The sequence below is a fragment of the Rhinoderma darwinii genome, chromosome 13 (genome assembly GCF_050947455.1).
Source record: "Rhinoderma darwinii isolate aRhiDar2 chromosome 13, aRhiDar2.hap1, whole genome shotgun sequence".
NCBI lineage: Eukaryota > Metazoa > Chordata > Amphibia > Anura > Rhinodermatidae > Rhinoderma > Rhinoderma darwinii.
In genome coordinates this window covers 31659155-31678552 of record NC_134699.1, presented here as the reverse complement: position 1 = coordinate 31678552, position 19398 = coordinate 31659155, and the positions used below count along the sequence as shown (strand labels likewise).

The 19398-nt window shown below is 42.4% G+C and overlaps 1 protein-coding gene across 4 annotated transcripts in view; it reads right to left on the bottom strand.

The window, feature by feature from the left end:
- The window catches only part of LOC142666153 (protein MTSS 1-like), a 114052-nt gene that overhangs the window by 19379 nt on the left and 75275 nt on the right, over positions 1-19398 (bottom strand). For all 4 annotated transcript variants that reach the window (XM_075846109.1, XM_075846110.1, XM_075846111.1 and 1 more), the window contains 5 exons: positions 16268-16359; positions 11900-11974; positions 4395-4552; positions 3692-3799; positions 1361-1458 (listed from right to left, as the gene is read on the bottom strand). In XM_075846109.1, the coding sequence (XP_075702224.1) occupies positions 1361-1458; positions 3692-3799; positions 4395-4552; positions 11900-11974; positions 16268-16359 (531 nt within the window). The remainder of the gene's footprint in view (positions 1-1360; positions 1459-3691; positions 3800-4394; positions 4553-11899; positions 11975-16267; positions 16360-19398) is intronic.

Sequence of the window (19398 nt, the reverse complement as noted above, 5' to 3'; positions counted from 1 at the left end):
TAAACTGTGAAAGTCTTTGCGCACGTAAAGCCAAACATTACCCACGTGGGAAACCATATGCCTGCATGGAGCTAAAAAGTGTCCACAGAGTGTTATACTTTGCCCACGTAGAGCCAAACAGCACCCACAAAGTGCCAAATGGTGCCCAGCGGCTTTTATACTTTCTTCGTACTTTCCTCACATGGTGCCAAACAGTGCGCTGAGTGCAATAAAGTGTTCGAATGGTGCCAACCACAGCCCGGAGAAGCCCACACTATGTCAGCCAGTAAAACTAGTAATGTCTCATTGACATTACTAGTTTTACTACACAGAATGTTTCAGAGTCACATGGGTCCTCCCAGCTGTTGGATCCTTTCAGTGGGACAGGAGAGGGAACACGAGGAACCGCAATAAAAGTCTTGGAAACAGTTGTGACAAATTAATTGCCAGCACTATAGTGGAATACTGAAAGTATGAAAATACAGCAAGCCTCATATTTTTAAAGGGTACCTAGACAAACTCATACTTACCACCTTTCTCTTCTCTGCGCGTAGTCCGGCCTCCTACGATGACGTTGCAGGCCATGTGACGCTGCAGACTGATTGGCTGCGGCGATCACATGGGATGAAAACATCCCAGTAGGCCGGACTGCAGGAAGGAGGGGGCATTCTGGCTAGGTATGATTTTTTATGACGGAGTTCCGATTTTTGCGGCATAATCGTTACACCCATTTGTCAAGTATAGCCTCATTTGCATGTTTAGAAAAAATCTCATAACTTAAAATAATAAATGTTTTGGGACACAATTTTCACTAGCATTATCAGTGTCACAGCGCCGATTAGATTAGCTAGGAGATTGGGCATTACTAAACTAGTGACAGAGCCTCCTTAAGGCTAGATTCACACTGGCGTTGTGCATCTCGGACGTGAAAGACGGCTGTTTTTTCACGTCCGAGGTGCATCTGTGCTCTGCGCTGCGGGATGCGATATCACGCATCCACCATAGACTAGAGTCTATTGAGGAATGCGTGAAAAAATAGGACATGTCCTATTTTCTCACGGACCCTTAACACGGTCCGCTGAAACAATGGCCGTGTGAACAGCCACATTGAATTATATAGGTCCATGTGACGGCCGTTGTTTCAACAGCCGTCACACAGACGTTTAACACGTTCGTGTGAATAAGGCCTAAATCAAACAAAAAGTGTATTATGTGGCATTATATATAAAGGCATTGTAAGGTACGGCAGCTCCAATGTATTCCACAGCCAAAAAATACCAAGGAGAACAAAAGAATTAGAGTAAGCTAGGGTGTGTGCAGCACTAAAGTAATTCCCCCTGGCTACACATGAGCAGAAACGCTGGAATCCGCTGTAAAGTACCTGTTGGTGCTGGCCTTTCGTGATAAGGTTCCACTTGGTGAAGCGGGTGGGGTCTGATAAATGAAATTGTAATCTGAGTTCTTCAGATCGTGTATCACCTGTGAAGGAAAATGAAAGAGTTCTGAGTCACTCCTCATGCTCTTTATACTCAGTCAGGATGAAGATTATGCTGCATTAATACTCATTGCTTACATAAAAAAGTATATTGACGATAACAAGACATTAGAACAGGCAAAGTGCACTCGACATTTATATAGCGCACTCAGCCATTTTGTGTGCTGAAATTGTATCTAAAACGGGTGACTGTAGGGGAAGTCAGATTCCCTGCAGTCCGTCAGTAGACATGGGATTTTAATAATTCGCTCCACAGGCACAATACATGCTGCACGACTAACAGACATTATTTTTTATCAGAGGCACCTGCAGAGGTAGCAGCTGTACCCAGACCCTGGTGCCTGACGCAAACTCGCCAACATTTGAATCCCAAATCTAAGGACATTTCCGACCCAACCGATGTTCCAACCGGGAATGCCCAAAAAAACAAAAATACCCCTTTTAAAACAAATGAGCATAAGCCATTCCCCTTTTGAGGCCAAGTTTGCGAGAATGCCTGCAAATACCAGGACTGTTGGCAAGTGTGCTAAAACCCCCTCTGCCAGACAAAAAGGACCCTAGTAGTATAAATGACACGTGATAGTTGGGGGACCCTTTTACTTTTTGAATAGGGCCCAGGAGTTTGAAGCTATGCCTTTACAATATACGTCTTTATAGGCTTGTCAAATAAGCCAAAAACTTGCTGTAAGCAGAGCCCTAACCTACGTTATTATTCAGATTGATCTAAAAATAAAAAAATACTACGGAAACCTCTATAAGGAAGTGATTTTTAATTCCCGGACATACAAAAGTAAATTCACATTTGGCGGGCCAAAAATTAACCTACTCATTACTGCCTGCGTCTGCGTGTTCACATGACATATTTATCTACATCCCTTTCCATGGGAATCAATGGCATCCATGGGCACAGTAATATGGTTGCCACCAAGCAATCGCAGGATTTTTTAACCGCTGTAAAGGAAATCTCCATAATTATAGAGATTTCCTTAAAACATAGACTGTGGGTACGTTAAGAACTAGCAACAGCATAAAATAGTGGAAACCATACAATAGTGAAGGTTAAACAAAAAAAAAAACTTAAAAAGGTCATGTCTGATGACATGCTCATCACAAAAACGTTCCTGAAATTTGACTCCTACATAAAAGAATAGTTCAGTATCGGTTTCCGTCTAGATTAGAGAGAATTCATGCTCTGAGTATTATATGTGAGGACGGTGTCCTGTGAAATGTCTGCAGATTGCAACGTGCACTCAGCTAGGAAACAGGTCAGAGGAAGGAACTAGGAGTGAGTTCATAGTCTGATAATACAAAGAACTCTTGCAAGCCAGCTCTATGCTTATTCCCTGGGCACCACACGTATATCTGCAGTGATAGACTCCCAATTCCTGCTATGAATGAACCTGGCCGGTCACGATTACAGTTTTCTTATGACTGCTGACAAGCACACAAGGGACCTTTGATTTAGAAAACCTACTTCACCGAAGACTACCCTCAAAACTACTCATTTACTTATCAGGCGTTTCGCCTGGCACTGCTATATACGGGTGTGGGCATTTTCAATGCAGGCTTTCTTTATGGTCAATAAACCCAAAATAATGGTTGATTTACATGTACACCTACATACAATAAACCTATGATTTATAGTCTTTACTCAGTATCAGGAAGTTACTGTCCCCAATATACTGGCACTAAGAAATATGCCATGTTTCAAAGCCATCGATCAGCAGGTGGTCTGTGTAGCTGTATCATGTACTGCGCTTTAGCCCCATCTGCCATACCAGACACAGATGCATGGAGATGGACGGCGATGGGTCAATGCCAAAGTGAAGGGTCCACGACGCTTCAGTGAATGCCAAAGCCCCTCTTATCTGCAGATTGGAGGGGGTACCATGGGTCTGTCCCCCACAGATCACATATTGATGGCCTATCATAGGGTCAAGGCTGTACCTAAATTCTGGAAATGCCCTTTATTTTTTCCATACCTCCTACCAATGATGCCATTAAAATACACTGAAGTTTGCCTATTCGTAGCCAAAAATTACAAGGTTAATATAAATAATGGATTCTAGTAAACGGCAGAACATTTGGACAAACGGTATGGAAATTTTTATAGATAAGCGGTGTTTAGTGCACCGCGCCTAAAACATACAACCCAATAAACATGCTACATCATACATGAAATGTAAGTATCTTCCCCGTCTATCCCCTTATACATACCTGCTCGCTCAAGGGGGGAAGCTTATTTGGTTCAGCAGTCAGATTTGTCAGGTCTTCTAGGATGGTCTGCAAGTGAGTTATTTCTCCCAGCATGCCAATCTCCTCATCCTATTAAAAAGAGAATCTTACAATATTAAATCAGAGTAACACAAAATCATTAGCATTACACGTGTAACCAAAAAATCCCAAAACCCCATTTCACTTGTAGGTAGGGATCATTTCACACTCCGACATACAGAAAGGATCCCAATAATCCTCCTCCTGCAAGGAAATGTCGTTCATTATAATGTTGCTAATATATAAAAACTGTTTTAGAACAAATAGGCATCCTATTTTTTTTTTTTTCATACCGCACTTGTATCAAGAAGGAACCACTATAATAATTAACCCCAATAAAAACAGCGGAGTGCTTCTGCCCCTTCGTTTCAGCGATCGGTAGGGGTCTGAGCACACGGACCCCTACTGGTCAAAACGTCTGACATATCAAAGATCAGCTCCATCCAAAGTGTTTCTCTGACCTCTGCATGGGCTTTTATGGTGCCTTTAAAAGCACTTCAACAAAAAGGGTTGTAGAAATAGAAGATACTTGCTATAGTAGGACACAAAGGAGAACAGAGTTTGAGTGTGGTCCTCCCATATTGCTGCTTCTAGACAACAATCTGTGGTGACACTATAACCCCCAGCATGACCTGTCAAGACTTACCAAGACGGGTTTCAGAAAAGACACAAACATACAGAAGCGTCCTCGTTCTTCTACCAACGCTCGATACACCGCCCTCTTCTCGGTTTCTTCAAGAAGCATGTACTTGCCATTGACATCCTGCAGGACACTGTCAAGCTGCATACGAGCATCATCTTTGCCTATGGGAAAAACATCAGATTGACCTTGAAGATATGACCTTAACAGTCGGGGATCTAGTTTACTCGATCGTTACCACTGAACATCTTATCTTTAGTTTACTATAGAATTAAGGATATCCAACAGTGTAAAATATGGAGCAGTCATGTCAACAGCTTTAAACATGACATCAATATGCGAAAATTGTCCTTAAATCTAAGCAAAGAACTGAAACATTCACCAAATATATTAGGTCACTTTCAAAATCTCAGATTTTTTATTTCATAACAAAAGCAAGTATCAGTATGATTTTTTTAAACATGGTGCAGAAACCTTCCATAACCTCCAGGTGTTGCTGTTGCAACCGTCTATAGGGTTTATTTACGGAGGACTATATAATGTATGGAAGCTTCAGTGGAAAAAGTGATACAGTACCTCAGGGCTATAAATTCTAATTATTTATCATCAAATTAAGTTGCAGTCATTCCTATGCAGTCATCAAATGGAATTACGCTCTGACTAGCATTTAGCAGCTTTTCTGGAACATTATGAACTTTACCATGTAAGGCTGTATTAACACTTACTGTAAAATCCAACCACAAATGTATAATCGACCATAGATAAAAAGGGGCATGACAATTTCATCCATCTGATCTGCAGATGATCCGACTTCATAAGGTGTCCGATACAGTTATTATCCCGAAGACTAAATTGTGTAAAAGTTCCCCATTACTACTATGACGCTCGGGATAAAGCTTTAAGTATTTGTTTTAGAACTTTTTAAAATTCTTAAAGAATAAATCTGCACATGGAGCTCAAGAATGTGAAGGGACAAATGGTTGGAATGACGGACTCCCCTCACACAGCTGACACACAGCAGCTGTACAGTCATATGTTCTACAGAGCATTACTCCATAGTAAAAATACTCTGCAAAGGCAAATGTCACGGGAAGATACATGTGAATGCAGCATAAGGGCTAGTTCACATGGAGCAGTGGTTTTCCGGTGGCTTTTGATCCCAGAGAGGGAAGAAGACTCAAAAATGAAAAACTACACGAGAAGACGACCTTACACGGAAATGTACTGTTTCCAAAAAGAACGAAAGAATCGACAGAAAACGAAACAGTCAACATGGTGACGCAATAAGGAATTATAGGACTGCTCTATGGATGGGATATGTACATGATATACATTAGTATGACTTCTAACCGCTATCAGCAGAAATATCAATGCTTGCAATGTTTTTATTATACAGCCCGTGGCTATTAGTTACTCTTGAGAATCACGACTTGAGACGTGTCTGGAGCTGCCGTAGAGATTTTAGGTGAGTTAATTAAATCTCTACAGGGAACATAGAAAATGTGCATCCTGAAAAGGAATGATCATGACTTTCTTAAAGATCATGTTAAGAATATAGATGAAAAGTCCTCAGTTCCTGAACCGATACACAATGCACAATGCATTACTCTGTAGTACGGAGTGGATTCTGTTACAAGGCCGCCACAGACAAAGCAAAAAATGTCAGACGTTGCCCCTCAAGGTATAACACATGCGTGCCCTACTTTACCTAAAGACATTTCCTTCTCCTCCCCTTGTCTCTTTAACTTGGTGCTGATAATTCTAAGTGGAAAGTACGCGCGATTTGGTTTCTTGGGGCCTAAACTAAAAATAAAAAAAAAACTCCAGAAATACTCCATATCACCAACAGGGACACAAGGCTCCAACTTTAATTATATTATTAGGCCCCCCACGATCACTAAAATATGCCCATGTCCTCGTGGTACACACCCCAGCCAAGAGGCGATAGGAGGACTGAAGAGGTCTCTGCAGGGCTAAGCCTCCTGTACTTTTCTCCCTTGCTTGGGACCCCCATTGTGGTGATTATGTGGGACGCAGCAGTCTCACCCACCATAATTCTTTAAGCGCAAATAAAGAATCCTTTTTGGATTGTGTTTAATTCACAGTGGGTGCCAAGTAGTACCCCACCCACGGTATATAGCATGAAAGATAAGGAAGCCCTGCCTAGGAGTGTTTATGCTTTAGGAGTCCACATAGTTTTACCGGAAGACTTGCTTATGCATTCACAGCATGCCTGTAAGTGAACTTTGGAGACGTTGGATTCAAGTGATAGCCTGATGTAAGTTCAAGAATGCGCCTTAACTCCTGCTCTGGAAATCTTCACAACCATATGACCAATACCTAACATTTTTCACATCCATCTCGGAGCAAAATAAATAGAGATAATCTACTATTTCTATCTTTCCGGCTGTTTTCTTCTTCTTTAGACCAGACAGTTGCTGGATTTCTGGGCAGGTGCAGTGTTTACGTGTATAATAGGTTTCCAGAATATGCACAGATGTTCCAAGACGGATTATAAATAATGAAACGAACAGCCGTTACAATGTGGACCGTAAGCATCTGCCTGCAACTCCCCCCAAAAAGGTGAAATCCAACCTTGAAAGTTTGCATTGATCACCCAAGTCCCAAAATGTAACTTTTCTAGAGTACCCTCAAGTGAGATCTATTCTACCCATCTGTAACCCTGCCCATTAAGTTCTTCCCTGACAGAAGGTACAGGGTCCTGTCATGTCTATATTAGGCTTTACATTTCAAAACCAAGAGGAGACTCTTCTTTTACAGAAGTGATCTGTCTACATAGGATACTAAGTGGTGTAGAGAGTAATTCTTCAGTACATACTCCATCCCAAGAAATGTCCCTCACCCAAACTTTGATTACCTGCCCTGCTTGTTGGCAAGGCTGGCATCAATGAGATATAGCCAGTGCCGGATAATTAGATATTGTGAATTATCAGATAATAATGTAACTTGTACAGGTTTACATCTTTCAGAGAGACCGTCCGAAAAACAGTATCATATTTTGCATTAATCTCTCCGATTCTACCAAGTTACCCTTAAAGGTGATGTCCGGTTTCAGCAAATTAATGTTACTTATTGTATAATTAAAAGTCATACAATTTTCCAATATACTATCTGTACTAATTCCTCACGGTTTTCAAGATCTTTGCTTGTTGTTAATCAGTAAGAACCTTCATTGTTTAGTCGGTATAATTCTGTCCCTGGTCATGTGATGCACACACAAGTGCTGGGATCATTACAGTATGTGTTTTTTTTAAAGTCAGGATTCACAGAAAACAGCAATTTTTCCATAGTTTTTTATTTCATTTTTTTACGGCGTTCACCGTGCGGGTTAAATAATGTAATAGATTTATAGTCGGGGTCGTTACGGACGCGGCGATACCAAATATGCGCAACTTTTTTACTTTACTTTGGTTTTTAATAGTAAAGCATTTTGTAAGGGGAAAAAGTGGGTTTTTCATTTTTATTTAATTAACTTTATTAAACTTCCTTTTTACTAGTCTCACTAGGGGACTTTAATATGCGATCATCCGATCGCTATTATAATACACTGCAATACTTTTGTATTGCAGTGTATTACTGCCTGTCCGTTTAAAACGGCATGACCTAGCAGGCATTCACGACAGGCAGACCTGGGGGCCTTTATTAGGACCCCGGCTACCATTGGAGACACAGACACTCGGTGATCTTATCACCAGGTGTTGGTGGGATGAGAGGGAGCTCCCTCCCGCTCTCCAAAACCACTCAGATGCGGTGCACGCTATTGAGCACCGCATCGGAGGGGTTAAACGGGTGAGATCGATTACTTATATCGATCTCTCACGTTCGAGCTGGGACGCCCCCAGACCTCAGCTACACCTGGCAGCTGAGAGCAGGGAGATTTGACAGCTCCCTGCTCTGTTTATTTATCCTGATGCAGCGTCGGAAAAAGGCTTATGCATCAGAATAAGGCCTCATTTACACGAGCGTATTATACGCGCGTGCGACGCACGTGCTTTTCACGCGTGTCGTACGCACCTATAATAGTCCATGGGGCTGTTTAGACGATGCGTGAATTTTGCGCTGCGTGAGTGCGTTGCGTAAAACTCACGACATGTTCTATATTCTTGCGTTTTTCACGCAACACGCACCCATTGACTTCAATGGGTGCGTGAAAACAACGCATGCCACACGGACGGTCCTGCGTTGCATGCGCGAAAATCACGCAAGAGCTGTCAAAAGGATGAATGTAAACAGAAAAGCACCACGTGCTTTTCTGGTTACAAACATCCAAACGGAGTGTCAAATTAGAGATGAGCGCACCGAACTTCACCGGGTTCGGCCGAACTCGTTTTGACCGAACCCGGCAAAAAATGTTCGGGTACGCGACGTCAGGAGACAGTCACTGCCCACGGTGCTCAAAGACTTAAACTGTTTCAGCACCATGGACAGTGACTTTCGATCACAATATACATATACGTGTAAAAAAAAAACAGAAGTTCGGACTTACCGATAAGTCCCTGCTCCTTCCTCCAGTCCGACCTCCCGGGATGACAATTCAGGCCAAGTGACAGCTGCAGCCAATCACAGGCCAAGCACAGGCTGCAGCGGTCTCATGGCCTGCCGCGTCATCCTGGGAGGTGGGGCCGGATGACGAGAGGGACGCGTCACCAAGGCAACGGCCGGGAGACCGGACTGGAGGAAGCAGGCAGTTCATGGTAAGTTTGAACGTCTTTTTTTATTCACAGGTTGCTGTATATTGTGATCGGCATTCACTGATGAGGGTGCTGAAAGAGTTACTGCCGATCAGTTAGCTCTTTCAGCACCTTGGACAGTGACGGGCGTCGACTACCTCATCTCTATGATGGCGGCTGCGTGAAAATCACGCAGCCGCGCATCATACACGGATGACACACGGAGCTGTCAAATGCCTTTTGCGCGCGCAAAACGCAGCGTTTTTTGCGCGCGCAAAATGCACACGCTCGTGTAAATGAGGCCTAAAGCCCGTTAGTGACCGACGTGAAAAGGCGTATTAGCGGTCACTAACGGGTTAATAGGGGATCTGCCCTCACTAACTGCCCTTTATTAGGACATACTAACAAGTAGACTTTAAGACTACATGCACACATTGCGTATTTTGCTGCGGAAAATACGCACCAAAACCACAGCAATACGCAGGAAATACGTAGGTAAAAACCTCACCTAGTCGTGCGTTTTTAAAAATTTTGATGCGTTTTTCATGCTGCGGATTTTGGTGCCATTTTCCTCAGCACTAGGCATATACAATTCGCAAGCGTAAATGCAAAATAAATTGACATGCTGTGGATTGTAAAATCCACACCGCAGGTCAATGTGCGTGCGGAAAAATAGAGCAGCGTGTACATGAGATTTCCTGGAATCTGAATGACTGCGCTAGTACTGCATTGCACTGCGGTTTTGCCGCACGTAATATGCATTGTGTGAATTGACCCGAATACCTGCCTGGCTTACACAGCACATGTATATTTTTATAGGAATACTAATTTCTTCAGGAAAACCCAATACAAGATTTACATCCAAGAGTTGGGAAGAATATATTATATTCTAATAATCGAACACAGCATGGCAGCGCTCCTCAGTCACCTCAAGTATGTGTGAGAGATCAGAGTAGGAAAATGCCTTGTGGTGGAGGACTCCTAGTAAATTGACAGGCCGTATATTCATGCAAATGTGCATAGGAAAAGCAGCAGCGTTAACAATGTGGTTTTTAGAGATGTGTATCCGAACACAAACTGGGTGGTTACTCAAGGTTTTTTTTTTTCCAGTGAAAAACACATCAATCTTTATGTACAGACTGAGGAACATCTTTGTGTTCATGATCGGACCAGTAGTTATGCCAAGAAAAATCCACCATAGTGACAAAACCCCCTTTCAGTAGAGAACCCGTGAGGTAATTCCTTAGAATGGCTGTGGAAAAACACACTCCATGGCCAAAAAAATACAAAAATAAGGGCAGACAGAACTAGGGACCAAAATATTCAAGAAAAATGAAATCTGGATTAGTGGTACATCTCATAACCACCAATAAAGCCCACAAAATCTTGCTATCTAGGTTCGCAGTTGCGTTCACATTCATTTTGTGGCCTTGGCACCATTAAAGCTTAAAAAACAAAAACTAAAAAACACAAATGTATTCAGTGGTTTCTTAGTCAAATCTGTTTCTAAAAAAAGCTGGGTGGAAAATCGTAAAAGCCACAAATGATGTCCACTAGATTTCTCACACATCCGAATGTCAGGGCCCCCCATAGCAATCGCTTGGGGGACACATGGTATCACAGCCCCACATAATTTTTATGATTCAAAAGGTTGGTGGTTTCTGGTTTGGTTTCTTCCTCTCCACCCCTCTTATTATTACAGTTGGTACTTACCTGCATGGGTCAGGTTGAGGTCAGCTGTACAGGAATGTACGAGCAGGTTCTGGAATTTTCCACCTTGCGCTCGTGAAGCCCGCGCTTTTTACTGATTGGATAATGAGCAGCAACGGCGGGAAGATTTCCTGTTTAAATTCTGGTGTCCGGCAGTGTTCCGGGCCGTTTGAATTCGATTCAAGACAAGACCCGCCCAGCCCTCCCCTTTTTTAAAAGGGTTTCCCTGTCGCGATGTTTACTAGTGGGGTTTAGTCTCCCAGCTAATGCTAGGGGGACTTGGTTCAATAATTTGATGATGATTATTAATGAATTTTCAATAATTTTATGGTTATGTTGTATTGAATTATTTAATCTTGGGTAACCCTTAATAAACATCGCGGCCTATATTTCCAATTATAAAGTTGTGGTTGTCATTTATTTGTATGTTTATATGTTGGGGTTTGTGTTACCATGGCACAGCTCCCTCACATTGCAGTCAGATTTGCCATTCAGAAGTACAGGAGGAAGGCTGGGTGACAACCTCTGAAACATATATAGTAACTGGTGTGAATATATTACACATGTATAAAATATATATTATATAATGTCAGGGAAATAGATATAAGGAGCAATTAGTAGAATACTGAAGGAGAACGATGAAAACGTCTTTTCTTTCTCCCCTAGAGGTCTCTGAAAGGCCCACAATTTCCTGCCTTTCCTATTTCCTCTCTCAGACTTCCTTCCCCACAAAACAACTCCATTAATCTAGAATGTATTTAAAGCAGGAAGTTTCGTTTTGAGCCATAAATCCTGTGAATTATCATCAGCTGAGATCTGGGGCGCGAAGACTTAGCATTTCTAACATAGCAGAATAAACTATACGGAGTAGCTAAGAGCCGTATATATTAACATAATAAAATGCATTAATAATACAAAAGACAGCGCAATGTAAACTAGGCTCCATAGAGATGATACATTGAATATTCTTTTAGGTAAAAGCATTCGATAAGTCGCCAATTCCTTTATAAGCACATATTATTGTAAATCTCATTTTTATGATTTGGCATACGTATCCCCTCCCATTTCTAACATAAATATGGGCCCATGTTGGACACAATTTTACTTTACCTTTCTTCACTTTCTTTTGCAACTTGATTGTATCAGAGGATTTCTTCTTAATCTCAGCCCGGGCCTTCTTATATTCTGAGAGGAAACAGAGAACAGAAAAGATTAAGGTAAAATGGAACTAGTAGAAGACCGGTCATCATGCAAATATAAACTGTGCCAGTATTGCCCACATCAACTACTCAAATTCCAACATAGACATACAAGTCCCTGATCGACCTAAGCTATCTATTGTCATGCATCTGTGACAACCAATATTCCCACCTTATTTCACCCAGCATTTCAAAAATGTAAAAGGATTAATATGCCCAGTTATTCAAAAAGTATGGAAAAGCCAAGTGACAACCTGCTAGGGAGCGGTAATACCTACTGAACGGCACCCACCTTTCCCAAAAATACAAGATGTAAGTTTAAGGCTTTATGCATACGACCGTGGCTGTGTGCATGGTCCGTGATTACAGCACGGACGTCCCGAGAAGTGACATCTGCAGGCCGTCCGCAATCATGGACCATGCACACACAAGAGTGCATTGAGTTTAATGATCCCGGACCGTAAATGCGGCCCATAAAATGACATGTCCTATTTTTTTTTTTTGCGTTCCGTGCTATGGGCAATGCATGGACCATGGAAACCACGCGCGTGTGTATTGGCCCATAGGATATAACGTGCCGTATACTACCCATAATTGCAGCTACGCAATTGCGGTTAGTATGCAGAAGCAAACACACGGTCGTGTGCATGGGGCCTAAAGCCTGCATCATGGCTACAGTAAAAAGCTAAAAATGTTGCCGATATACATGTAACTATTCCTCCTGCTCACTGCTGAGGTTCCTTCGGTGCCTGCCGCTGGGCCAATATTTACTTCATCACCTGAGACATCCACCAATCATGGTGTGGTGTGGTGTGGTGCAGTGATATTACATCCACCAAGGTGCGTCTTGGGAAGCGTATTTTACCAGAGATTATAAACAAGGTATATTGGAAAGTCATTCTTAGCTTGCTACTGTGGTCATAATACATGGATTATCCGGAAATCGCCCAAATTTTGGGAAAACTCCTTTAACAGAATTTGTCAGTGGGGGGTGCTTTAGCAATTTCAGTGGCTTGTTGTAAACAGCAGACCCTCAACACTAAACCGTCTATATAAACATTCACTTTGGGAATTATGTACTTCGTCATGCACGCACCCTCTCATTATACTCTAAGGAAGGTACAGAAACAACCGATTCCATTTCTCCCGATAAGTATAATAGGAGCTAACCATGCATGTGTGCCACCTCTCCGCTGCAAATGTGGCTCCATATCCGTGTTCTCAAGTACTTTCAGCAATCAAGCAGAGTAGTATCTGTACAGAGGATAGCCGAACATGGAGTGGCGTACTGTACAGTATACAGATGGAAGAGGGGAGACGGGACACCAGGTGAGCACCTGAGGGCTGACAGTTGCCCGTCACTTATTGAGACTGAGCGCAACACTCAAATGAGCACTTTTATTGAAGGCAATTAAAATAAAGCGTCACTTTAAATGTGGCCTAATAGGACACACTCATGTATGCCAATACAGGTTACTGAACCTAGCTATTATTTCTCATGTGGAACGTGAACTCTTGCAAGGTTGCTCTGTGGACACAAGTATACGTATCAGACATAGCACAAAGTCAGCCATGTATGATGAAATAAATAGAAGGCGGACACTGCACAGAGTGCACTAAGGAATATAGAGCAAGGCTTTGTATTTAGGCTACAACTAAGTACACACTGTCCCCTTTTTAAGAGAAAGGCAATGAAGGACATTTAAAGGGCTACGGCACATTTTCTCATTTATTACTTCTAGACAATACAATTGAACTGGGAGTCTGGAGAATCATTTGACAGAAAATGCACTAGACAGAAGGCCAAAGTTTTGCAACTCAGCAAATGTTTAGAGAACAGCTCAAGCAAACAGAGCATCCAGGTTTCCATGCAGCAGCGGATCAGCAAAGACCAACTTCACTGCACTGATAACAAGAAATTTAAAGTGTAGCTAAACGTTTGACAAACTTCTGACATGGTAACAGGTCAGAAGTTTTGATTGGTGGGGGTACGAGCACCGAGACCCCCACCAATCGCTAGAATGAAGAAGCTGAAGTGCTCGTGTGAGCGCTCAGCCGCTTTGTGTCTGTTCGGCTTTTTACGGAAAGCCGATGTATCAGAGTACGGGCTCATAGACTTTCTATTGAGTCCGTACACCGATATATATTTATTTCCGGAAAAAGCCGAACAGACACGAAGCAGCTGAGCGCTCACACGAGCGCTTCAGCTGCTTCGTTCTAGCGATTGGTGGGGGTCTTCAGTGCTCAGACCCCCACCAATCAAAACTTCTGACACGTCATTATGACATGTCAGAAGTTTGTCAAACGTTCAGCTACACTTTAAGTTTTCAAACAAATACGTAATTTAAAACTGTTTTTTTTTATAAACAAATCTAAATCAAAAGAAAGAGCTACCCAAAAGCACATATACCAAATGTCAAAATAGAATAACGGATCATTTACATTACTGGGGTTTTTCTTTAAATGCCGTTCTGACTCCTGTTTATGGCTAAGGCTCCAGCGAAGTAGAAACTGATGCCAGAACAGATCCCATGCAATCCTATGGGATCGTTCATGGCAGCATTTGCATCCGTTTTTACGCCGGGTGTCTACCTTCACCGGACAGAAGACTGTTGATTGCAGCATTTTTCTCTCCAGCTATAGACACCAGAGTTGCGCACAAAAATGTCATCAGTTGTGTACATCTCAGGCTAAAAACAACTGTCCGGACACAACCGATCTATGTGGACCCAGGCGAAGGCATTTATATATCACATGCATTTTCTCCATTCTCTTCACCTTACATATGACCCTACTAACAGTTGACCATGGCAAAGGGTGAATTATAAATGGCCTTTCACATCTAAATAATTTGCCGAAATTAGAGGAGAGATAAGGGGATAATGGCGTGCGGTTGTTATGGCTATACGGGAAAAAACAAAATTAAATGCCGGCAACCGCAAAACAGAGTATTAAGGCTATGTTCACACTGAGTTTTTTGACTCGGAAACCGTGCCGCAAAACTCGTCGAAAACGGCTCGAAAATGCCTCCCATTGATTTCAATGGGAGGCGGAGGCGTCTTTCCCACCAGCGGTAAAACTATCTCGCGGGAGAAAGAAGGGATATTCCCTATCTTCGGGCGTTTACACCTCTGACCTCCCATTGACATCAATGGGAGGCAGAGAAAGCGTATTTCGTGGAGTTTTATAAACGCTGCGAAAATCGGCGTGCAGGGAGAGGAAAATCTGCCTCAAACTTCCAAATGGAATTTTGAGGCAGAATTTCCGCCTGCAAAAAACTCTGTGTGAACCCAGCCTAAGAGCTTCAAAGCATAACTGCACCAAATTGAAGCAGGATTCTGCTTCTACACAGATTCAACAACCCTGTACTTTCTGACCTCAACTAGTGGGGTCTTCTGAAGTATCAGAGCTCATAATTCCCAGGAACACAAGCTTTTAAAGATACATTTGAGATTCTGCCTTTAAAACAAAAAATAAACTTGAATATCCGAATCATAAATGTGTTTTATGGGACTGTAATACTGATGGCCTATCCTATCTTAGCAATGATAGGCCATTAATATCGGATTGGTGGAGGTCCAATTCTTGGCATGCCAGCGGATAAGCTGCATGAAGGGGCAGCGGCGCTCACTGGAGCACCGTGTCTTACCTTTTTTTTACCCAACCACTGTGCCGTACATTTGGTTGTGGCTCTGATGGTAATGCAGGTCACAGCAGGTCAGTCCCATTCAAGTAAATAGGACTGAACAGAAATACCAGGCACAGCCACTACTCAATGTATGGGGCTGTGCCTGCATAAACAAAGGGGACGCAGAGCTTACTGGAGAGCTGCAGCCGCTTTATGTAGCTGATCGTCCGGGGTGCCAAGGATACGCCATCAAAATAACAGTTTCAGAAAAACCCTTTAAGCCCAAAAAGTGTCTTAAATAAAATATAAAACTATGTAAATAAATAAGTAAACATACACCCCAACACCATGCAAACTAATATACTATTAATTCCAAACAGGATAAAAAACAAAAATGGTAAATAATAGAATGTGATTTTTGGACAGACTAAAATTTTAAATGAGTGAACTAGAAGAATCCTATTAAAGGGAGAATTTTATTGCACTCTTTATTGTTATTTGCAAGTCATTGCCCTCTCTCCCAGACAGCATGGTCTGCAACATATTGATATTGTATAAAAAAAAACAAAAAAAATTATGTTATGTGTGTCCAAAACATATTTGTAGTTCCTAAGCAAAGTACTTCTGAATCGTGAAGTATAGGTTTGCTACCTTTTGCATGGTCCTTGTCAAGTTGGCTTGCAATTTTCTTCCACTCCTCAATTTTTCCTTCTAGGGGGTTTATTAAGCTGTCACTCAGGGCTCTGCAGAAAAGAGAAACATAATTAAAACATGCAAAGAGCGAGAGGAGACAATGTAGCAGACTACCCATTATCCAATTCTCACTTGGAAACCATCTAGGGCACAAATCACCACAACTGAACAAGCCGAAAAGTAAAATAAATTGTAGTCATTCTGGACAATGGGACCATACGGACCTCATTTGGTCAGGTCATTCATTATGATAAATTCCAAATAAACTGCATCACTTACAGAAGCATCATGGTATTTGTTTGAGTTTACCTATGACTATTGTGGTACATTTTTCACACCCCAAGAGAGATTAATATATATAGTGATTTATTTAATTTTTTTATACGCAATGTCTAGAATTGTTAATACGGAGATGGATTATGGAGTGTATATGTGCTTCTTTTCTTTTTGTTTATTGAAAAATGTAATAAAAAATGTAATAAAAAAAATAAAATATTTTTTATGCCACATTTCAAACCTGTCACTGGCTCATATAAGTTGAACTGGTAATACAGGGGCGTAGCTAGGGGGGGCAGACGGGGCATGTGCCCCGGGCGCAACTAAGAGGGAAGGTAGGAGGGAGCGCCGATGCTCTGGCCGGGGCTCCCTCTAGAAGCGAAATCCCCAGCCAGAGCGTTTAGGTGGATTCTGTTCCTAGTGGTAGCCCCGGATGTCACTGTCCATATATGGGCAGTGACGTCAGGGTCTCCTCCAGAAGAGGAATCCCCTGCCAGAAGGTCAGCAATGCTCTGCTTGGGGATTCCAATCCTAGAGGGATCCATAATGGCGCTATCTACAGAGAGAAGGGGTGTAGCACTATCTACAGGGGGTGCATGTGACACTATCTACAAGGGGGATGTCTGGCACAACCTACTAGGGCGGGGGAGAGTATGGCAGCATCTACAAGTGAGGGGCGTGTGTGGCACCATCTACAAGGGGGGTGTGTGTGGCACGATCTGTGGGGGGTGTGTGGCACCATGTAGAAGAGGGGGCTGTTCATTATGTGACCATATGGTCTCATTAGCCTTCAAAATAGCTCTAGTTAAGCGATTTGCTGCCGTGTTTTTATTGCTAACATGTTAGGATTTTTTACACTTGTCTGAAGCGATTTTAAAGGGTAACTAAATGTTCAACAAACTTCTGACATGTCAGAAGTTTTGATCGCTGGGGGTCTGAGCACTGAGACCCCCATCGATCTCTAAAATGAAGCGGCAGAAGTGCTCGTGTGAGCGCGGAGCCACTTGCTTTCTGTTCGGCTTTTCTCGGAAAGACGAGAAGTTGATGTACGGACTCAATAGAAAGCCTATGAGCCCGTACACCGCTAAATCAGCTTTCTGAGAAAAGCCGAACAGAAACGAAGCGGCTCAGCGCTCACACGAGCGTTTCTGCAGCTTAATTTTATCTAAACACACGCAGCATTGATACAATAATCTGGTAAAAGACGGATACTTAATGCAATGAGATATTTGATTTTCAATACTCTTCATGGTCACTCGGGGATGGGGATGGATCTTGTTGCCAATTATCATTTTTGACCGGAGGGCTCAGACATAACTGGTTGAGTGAGATGACCCTATGTTTGCTTAGAGCTGCTGGTTTGTGCGACGTGTTCAAACAGAACTTTGAAAGTTGCCATCTCATCAATGCACAACATGAAAGGTTTGTTGTACACTATGCACCGACACACTTATACGTTCACGAAGATTATTACATGGCAACTTTTTAAAGAAAGAAGCGTAAACAAAGTCAAACATTTTCAAGCCGCAATTTCCTCAAGATCAGTTGACGTCAGAAGACTCCAAACAATTACTGGAGGACATGACATGAGAGGAACGTCTTTTAAGTGGGTAAACACCAAAAGTCTTATTGTTGGCTTAGAAAGATTCTCGTTACTGCCTCATCTATAAATAGCTGGACGAACTTTATGTAAAACTACTGGGTTTAAGAATTCCCTTTCCAGGCACCTTGATCAGGAGAATTATGTGGGGAGGTACCATGGCAGTAATTAAGTTGGCCATTATAACATGAAGTGCCATTGCCATACATTTCTAACGCTAGAATATCTCTAGCTTTTTGTGCAGTGGGCAACACTTTAAAATTATCAATACGCTGTAAAAAGTTTTACAGACACTTTAGGTTGTGAGACACCTTATTTCTCAGATTCATGGGCTTCAGGGTAAATTTGTGAGGTCCTCTGAGGCTTTGCGATAACATGACTTGCATGGGAGCTTTTACTTAGGCCTCATGCACACGACTGTTGCCGTTGATTGGGCCAAAAACTACAGATCCAAGTGTCTGTTTTTGGGTCCATAATGCCTCAGAGTTGCTTCTGCAACCATTCCGTATGTCCGTATATTACGGCCGTGTTGTTTGTTGCTCATCTGTATTTCACGGTCCACACCCATAGGAAGGTCACGTTATTTCCCAGCATTGTATCCGCAAAATGCTGACAGCACACAGACGGCTTCCGTGTGCTGTCTGTTATTTTTGCAGACCCATGGACTTGAATGGCGGCATGGGTCCGCAAAAACCATACAGGGATAGGACATGGTCTCTAATTTGCGGAACAGAACAATGGATCCGTAAAAAAAAACACTGATGTGTGCATGGTCCCATAGTAATAAATGGGTCAGTGTGCGATTTGCAAAAAATGCAGATAGCACACTGAAGAAAAAGAAAAACATGGTCGTGTGCACAAGCAAGAGAAGTGAAAACAAGGAAAATGTGCAGATTTGATGCATAAACTAAAAAACACAAAAAGCAAACAAGGGCGGACAGAAAAATTAAGCAATTGGGCAGCACCAAAAAGCCAAGAACCCTGTTCAGACCCACGCAGAAGGAAGGGCACAGCAGTGGTCCCCAGACTGAAGCCAGTGGAATTTAACATTTCCACCCCTCTAATAGAGGTTGATGCTCTGCCACACTGCATAGTACATGATGCCACAGTGCGGCGGGAATGCGCCACTTGTCACAGACTGGGGACTCCAAGCGAATTCCCAGTCTGCACTGGCTACTTTAAGCACAAAACATTTAAGCTCAACATTCACAAA